This window comes from Alexandromys fortis, unplaced genomic scaffold, assembly GCF_014885135.2.
Source record: "Alexandromys fortis isolate MF-2015 unplaced genomic scaffold, M_Fortis_MF-2015_v1.1 scaffold_17, whole genome shotgun sequence".
Lineage (NCBI taxonomy): Eukaryota > Metazoa > Chordata > Mammalia > Rodentia > Cricetidae > Alexandromys > Alexandromys fortis.
In genome coordinates this window covers 4,312,464-4,318,463 of record NW_026067896.1, presented here as the reverse complement: position 1 = coordinate 4,318,463, position 6,000 = coordinate 4,312,464, and the positions used below count along the sequence as shown (strand labels likewise).

Sequence of the window (6,000 nt, the reverse complement as noted above, 5' to 3'; positions counted from 1 at the left end):
AATTCTGGAAATATCCATGCATTTTTCTAGGGTGTTGTACCAGCTCACTAAGGATGCCTTCACAGAGACCCACAGCCCTGGTGATCTAACAAGACCTTGCTATTCTCATAACTGGGTCTTAATGTCTGGGACTGGGGGAACATTGGTCTGTATGTGGGCATCTCACAGGGGCTTTTCCTTCCATGTGTCTGTGTGTTCTTGATGTGGGAGTGTCATATATCAATCTGTTGATTTCATTGGTTAAGTAATAAACACACTGCTTGGCCTCATAGGTTAAAGCATTGGTGGGAGGAGTAAACAGAATAGAATTCGTGGCGGAAGAGGAAGTGAGGTCAGACTCTGCTCTGCGCCCGGACAGACACGATAGCTCTGTGCTCTGAGGCAGACGCATGAAGCTCCCCAGAATGGACATAGGCTAGAATCTTCCCAGTAAGCGCACCTTGGGGTGCTTACACACATCATTAGAAATGGGCTAATCCAGGTGCGAGAATTAGCCTGTAAGGGCTAGAGTTCATGGGCCAAGCAGTTCTTAAATGAACACAGTTTGTGTGTTGTTATTTCGGGCATGAGCTAGCCAAGCGGCTGGGGTGTTGGGGACGCAGCCCCGCCGCCTCTCCTATTTCAACATGTTCTGACCTCTCCTTTGTAGAAGGACCAAGGTTACATTAAATTAGGGCCCATGACCTCATTTGTCTCGGTGGGCTCTTTAAACACCCATCTTCAAATAAAGTCACATTCTGTACCCACAGGTTTAGGACATCAGCATGGGAGTTTAGAGGGTATGCAGTTCAGTCTGTAACACATAGAGTTCAAAACGGAATCGTTGAAAGATGTAGGCATTTCCTATTTTAATAACTTTGCCAAATTGTCACGGGAGAGTCATGGAGCCTGTGGCCACAATGATGTCAGGCTGGCAGAAGGGTCATTTGGAACTAACAACACTCTAGAAAATGTTCCAAGAGGAAAGCTCTGGCTATTTTCCCTCCTGAGGGCCAGAGATAAAGCCCAGGGAAGCTGCTTTCTCTGTACGGATGCAAGGAACCTCCTTATCTCCAGAGACAGGGCTGGGAGAAGGCTGTATAAAGAATCTCACTAAAGTAACGTTTCGTGGAGAACTGAGGAGGGGATTAGTTGTGAAGAAGAGGTCAGCGGGGGTGGAAAGGGATCCAAGTGATTTGGGGGGGATAAGATCAAAATGCAGTCTACATATATAGAAAAGTTTCAATGTGCTCGAAATTGGAAATAAAACAGACGTGGCTCCTGACTTTGTGGAGCTGATGTAGTAGAAACAAAAAAACAGTAAATAGACAAATAAATAAGTGATTGCAATAATTTCCTATTTCTGGCACAGTAAAGATTTTTAGTAAATATAGTATAAGAAAGTGAGAAATTTTATAACTTTAGCTATTGGGTCATATTCGTAATTTACCTCCTCAGGAAATTTCCCCAAATTAGCTGCTTCCCAGACTTGTGGAGAGGAGAAGAGAACAATCTGCATTTGAATGACCCTTAAAAGAACAAGAAGCGCAGGTATTTGGGGAGCTAATTGGAGTAGGGGTTGTACACCTCAGTCACACACAAATGCAAAGTTATGATGTGTGAGTCACATGAGTCACGGTGGGACCCTCACCATCTGGACTCACCAATTCTAGCTCGTGCAGACTTGAGGTCCAGAAATCTTGGCGCCCAGGGACTCAGCGGCAGAGACCTTCCGGTCCTTCTAAAGAAGATGAAATTTTCTATTCCAATTTAAATTAGGTTCGCTGATGAATCACAGCCTGCAAGGGCAGATTAAATGAAGCAAACACATATTTCTTGGTGACACGCAGTCAAGTATGTACAGTTCAGGGCTCAGGGAGGCTGCACGGAACCAGGACCCCGTGCTAATGTAACTTCCACTTCCAAGGCCACCTGACAGCCCAGGGGACCAACAGTCCTCCAGCCCTTACCTCCGTATTCTAAGCCGCAGGCAGGAAGGGAGACTCACTAGGGCCATCTTCACTCTAAGCGGGCATCCTGTTAGCCGAGGAGAGATGTACATGGTGCTCCCGGTGAGGGGTGCCTGCTGGAGCACATCCATGGGATGCCAGCATTTGCACAGCATGACAGCTGAATACACCCTTTCCCAGATACCTGCAGCAGAACCCCTCCTAAGGAGCAGATATGGAGGGGAGGTATTTCCGTGACGGACTGGGTGCCCGCAGCACTGTGGAGATTGGCGGCTGGAGGAGCAGTCTGCCAACGCCACACCCCATGAGTTCAGGGAGATGTCAGCAACCTAGGGAGCCCTCACCTCCTACTCTTTATTATACGTAATATATTATGTACATGTTATTACAAGGAGAACAGTTTCTGTCTTCCCTGAACTATCAATTTGCTTTCTGACCCTAATGCAGAGTGCCTTCTCAAGCCACATCAGGCTCACCCTGTCCAGAAGGCTGTGGTGAGCTCAGGCTAGTCCCGACTTTCTAATTTTGGCCCTCTCCAAACATCCCATGTCCTCATAAGCTTGGGTATGGCTCAGTTTCGGGGTACATGACAGCTCCCCGTCTAAATGACTGAGTCTTTCAGCTATGCTGGGCATTCTGAGACAGGCACCATGAGTGGATGGGAAAGCACCGATCTTGTGGTTGGCTTTCCTGTCTGGCATCCCAGGCAATGCCTATAAATACCTCTGCAGGTGTAAGCTGGAGCTGATTGCATTCCCTTTCCCCCAATGCACGAGGCTGTCTGAAGGACGCACAGGAATCACTTCTGTAAAACACCTTTGCTTAAAAGAAAAATTCTACACAGTTGCGCATACAGACTTAAGGTTCCAGTAAAGAGTCCGTAACAACCCACATATGTTTGAAATTAATGACTTTATTGACACAAACTTCGAAATGGAAAATGTTATCCAATAGGATAGTAAGAATCAGTTCCTGTCTTAAAAATTGCCAGATGGAAATCTCAACGCCGTGGCCAAGACCATCGGCCCTCCCTCCGGCTCTTCTTCTCTGAAGCAAGGATGCTATATATGCAGAGGCAACTTTTGCAGATGGTAAATTCCAAATGCCGTGCATCAGTGAACCGAGGCAAACACAGAGTCGGGAGGAGAAGCTGGCCTCAGCCCGTGGCTGACAGCCCATCAGCTGGGGAAGCAGCGTGTCAAAACACAGCGCACATGCCCTGGAGAGCAAGCCCTTGAGCTCGCAGGACCGCACCACTGCCAAGCTGGCAGCAGGATGCCTGCGGAGCGGTGCCACGAGGACACAGGAGTCACGGGGCTTGCTTTTGTTTTATTAGTTAAATTGTCAGAACATGAAGTTCCCTAAAAGCCCTTTGACAAGGAGTCAAGATGAGAGAGGTTTGGGGAAACTGTGGGGTGTACGGCAAAGGCATGGATAGAGATCAGGAAAACACCTACACCTGCGACGGACAGAGAGTTACCTTTAACCTAAGGCCGAGACTCCACTGCAGTAATTGGCCCTGGGCTGTAGCGTCCAATTCAGTCTCCTGAGTATCAAGCTCACCCACAGAGTCAGAAGATGGTGTCGTGACTGCCCAGACTCCAAATCCTCCCACGTCTGTTACCATAGCCAGCACAAGGTTGGCAGTGAATGTTTAATGCTAACTAAGATGCAGTCTACCGTTCTACCTGGGTTGGAGAAATACCGGAGAAAGGAGTGGACGGACATTCACATAATAGTCTGCTGAGGATACTTCTCTTGGCCTGCGTGGTATAAACACGTCATCAGCTGCCGTTACGGCTGCTAAATGTGCAGTTTGTTGGTACAGTTTGATGCACCTCGGACTGCACCTTGCCTAAGCCCCAGCACATTAACAGGCCTCTCAAACTCGTGCTCCGTTATCCTGTGCAGGAAGATGTATTTCAGAATGCTGGACAAAATATTCCTCTCCCAGAATCATTTCACTTGGCTGCCTGTTTTCTTATGTCAACATGAATATACGTCAACCATGTTCTGGCTTCCAAAACTAATTATTTTACAGAAACCTTAGTCCTTGGGGCTGTATGCAGACAGGCCACAGGGACATCACGTGCACCACCCTGTCTTCCTAGGTCACTTCCCTCCCATGAGCGGTATCCAGTCTTGGATTACAATTGTGCGTGACCTGACTGGAGGTCATGAGAATAAAAGGGAACTGGAAAGCTATGAGGAAAAGCCACATGTAGCTAGGTCCCAGGGGGCTGGCAGGTTGGATGCGATGGCCACAGACATCGCAATATTCTGGTTTGGAGGCCAGTGTCCAGATGCCAGTCTGGGAGGCCTTTCCAGGTAGACGATGAACCGGTGTGACTGTCCCAGACACCTCTCACAGACACTCTGCGGGCCCTGGTGGCGTCTACGTGTGCCACTGGGATTGATCTATCTCAAACTGAGTTTTTCTGTTTTTTTTCGGGTTTTCTATTTCTGGGTTAGAGTTGGATGAGAGCCAGCTCCACGGTGGAAACATTAAATTTTGTGAGAGCTGTTCTTACAAAGGAGGAAAGAAGGGGCCTGTTGAAGACCACCCCAGGAAACCCACTACTCCTGCGTGTCTGTGTCACTCACAGACACATGAATTTCACCATGGCTACCATGGCTAACCAGGCTACAGAAGCTGCAAAAGGGAAAAACAAACCACATTTTGACAATTTCAGAACATATTTCGGAACTTTTCCATCCCCCCCCCCTTTTTTTTTTTTTTTGCATGTGATAAACAGGAAGCTGAGAAGGTCCTCAAAGCACGAGTGGCTGTGTGTTGCCTGTTCAAGCCACCGCTACAGATACGCAGAGGAGGCCATGTTTAGCAAGCGACACTTCTTCCTCAAGATTCTTTGACTGGGCTCCACAAAGAGTTCATCGGCTCCTACATCCAGGCACTGCTAGTCGATGCAGTTCTTTGGGATTCTTTTACTTCTGTCCATCTGTCGGATATTCTCTGTAACGTTAATCGTGACTTCTTTTGCAGACATTCTCTTGGCATCCCTTTTAGCCTGTGAAAAAAGTTGAAAACGGTGAATTTAGTTCCTGTCAAATATCCAGAGTTCATCCCATTTGTGTTAACTTCTTGAGACAACGCAGACAGGCCAGGGAATGACCTACAAAGACTCATACACTTAAGGCCCTCTTCAGAGGTTTTCAGTGCTCCATAAAAGCATAAAAATTGCACACATTAAAGGAGGTAGCATGCAATGCCTTGATACATGGCTATTCTCAGAGGCTTCTCTGTTGACTCTCAAGCGAGCACAGGTGCCTGGATAAGATGTGCCCATGAAACACGGGTGAATGAATAAATTCACTGGGATTAAAGGGAAGTAAGGACATTGTAACAGTTGGTCTTAGTGACATGGTTAAGGTTTTGAGATTCGGGGTCAGATTTGGCTCAAACACAAGCTATTTAGTTCCACGAGGCAGACATTTCTAACTTCACCAGTTTGGGACTTCCTGGTCTGTGAAGTGGGGGGAATATTATCTACCTCATATGACTTTTGTAAGCATAAAATAAGGTAACACATGTATAACATCTGAAAGAGTGTCTGCTATTAAATAAAGAGAAATCACAAAACAGAATTGTCTAGTTTTAGGTGAAGACAGACCCCTGGTGAAAGTCCAGAATTAACCTTAGACACAAGAGCATTAACTAAACTGTAGGTTTTCCAACATGTTTCCCCCCCCACACTTCTCATAAAGTGAAAGTAAGTTTGATTGGGGAGCAGATCCCGGAAAATGGCAGTGAGTGCAAAATGACCCTACAAGCCGTATGTCCCTGACTTCCATTCCAGGAGGATCTGCTGGCCAGCGACAGCTGGGGGACAGGGAACAGCCAGCACAGAGCCCCTAGCTGTCCTTGCAGGGGTGACCTCAGCTTCAGGGAGCCACCTCATCTAAGCTTGTGCCCTTCTCTCTAGAGAACAGCTGTTCAATGTCGGAGGAAAGAGATACAAACACCAGATCATCACAGCCCAAGCCAGCCCAGCTCCGGCAAGCCGTTCGTCCCCAGAGCCCCCAACAATGG

At 47.4% G+C, this 6,000-nt stretch overlaps 1 protein-coding gene across 2 annotated transcripts in view; it reads right to left on the bottom strand.

The window, feature by feature from the left end:
- Positions 1-2,856: 2,856 nt before the first annotated feature.
- Baalc (BAALC binder of MAP3K1 and KLF4) overlaps positions 2,857-6,000 on the bottom strand; it is a 46,649-nt gene continuing 43,505 nt past the window's right edge. For both annotated transcript variants that reach the window (XM_050163424.1, XM_050163426.1), the window contains one exon: positions 2,857-4,978. In XM_050163424.1, the coding sequence (XP_050019381.1) occupies positions 4,868-4,978 (111 nt within the window). In that variant the 3' untranslated portion in view covers positions 2,857-4,867. The remainder of the gene's footprint in view (positions 4,979-6,000) is intronic.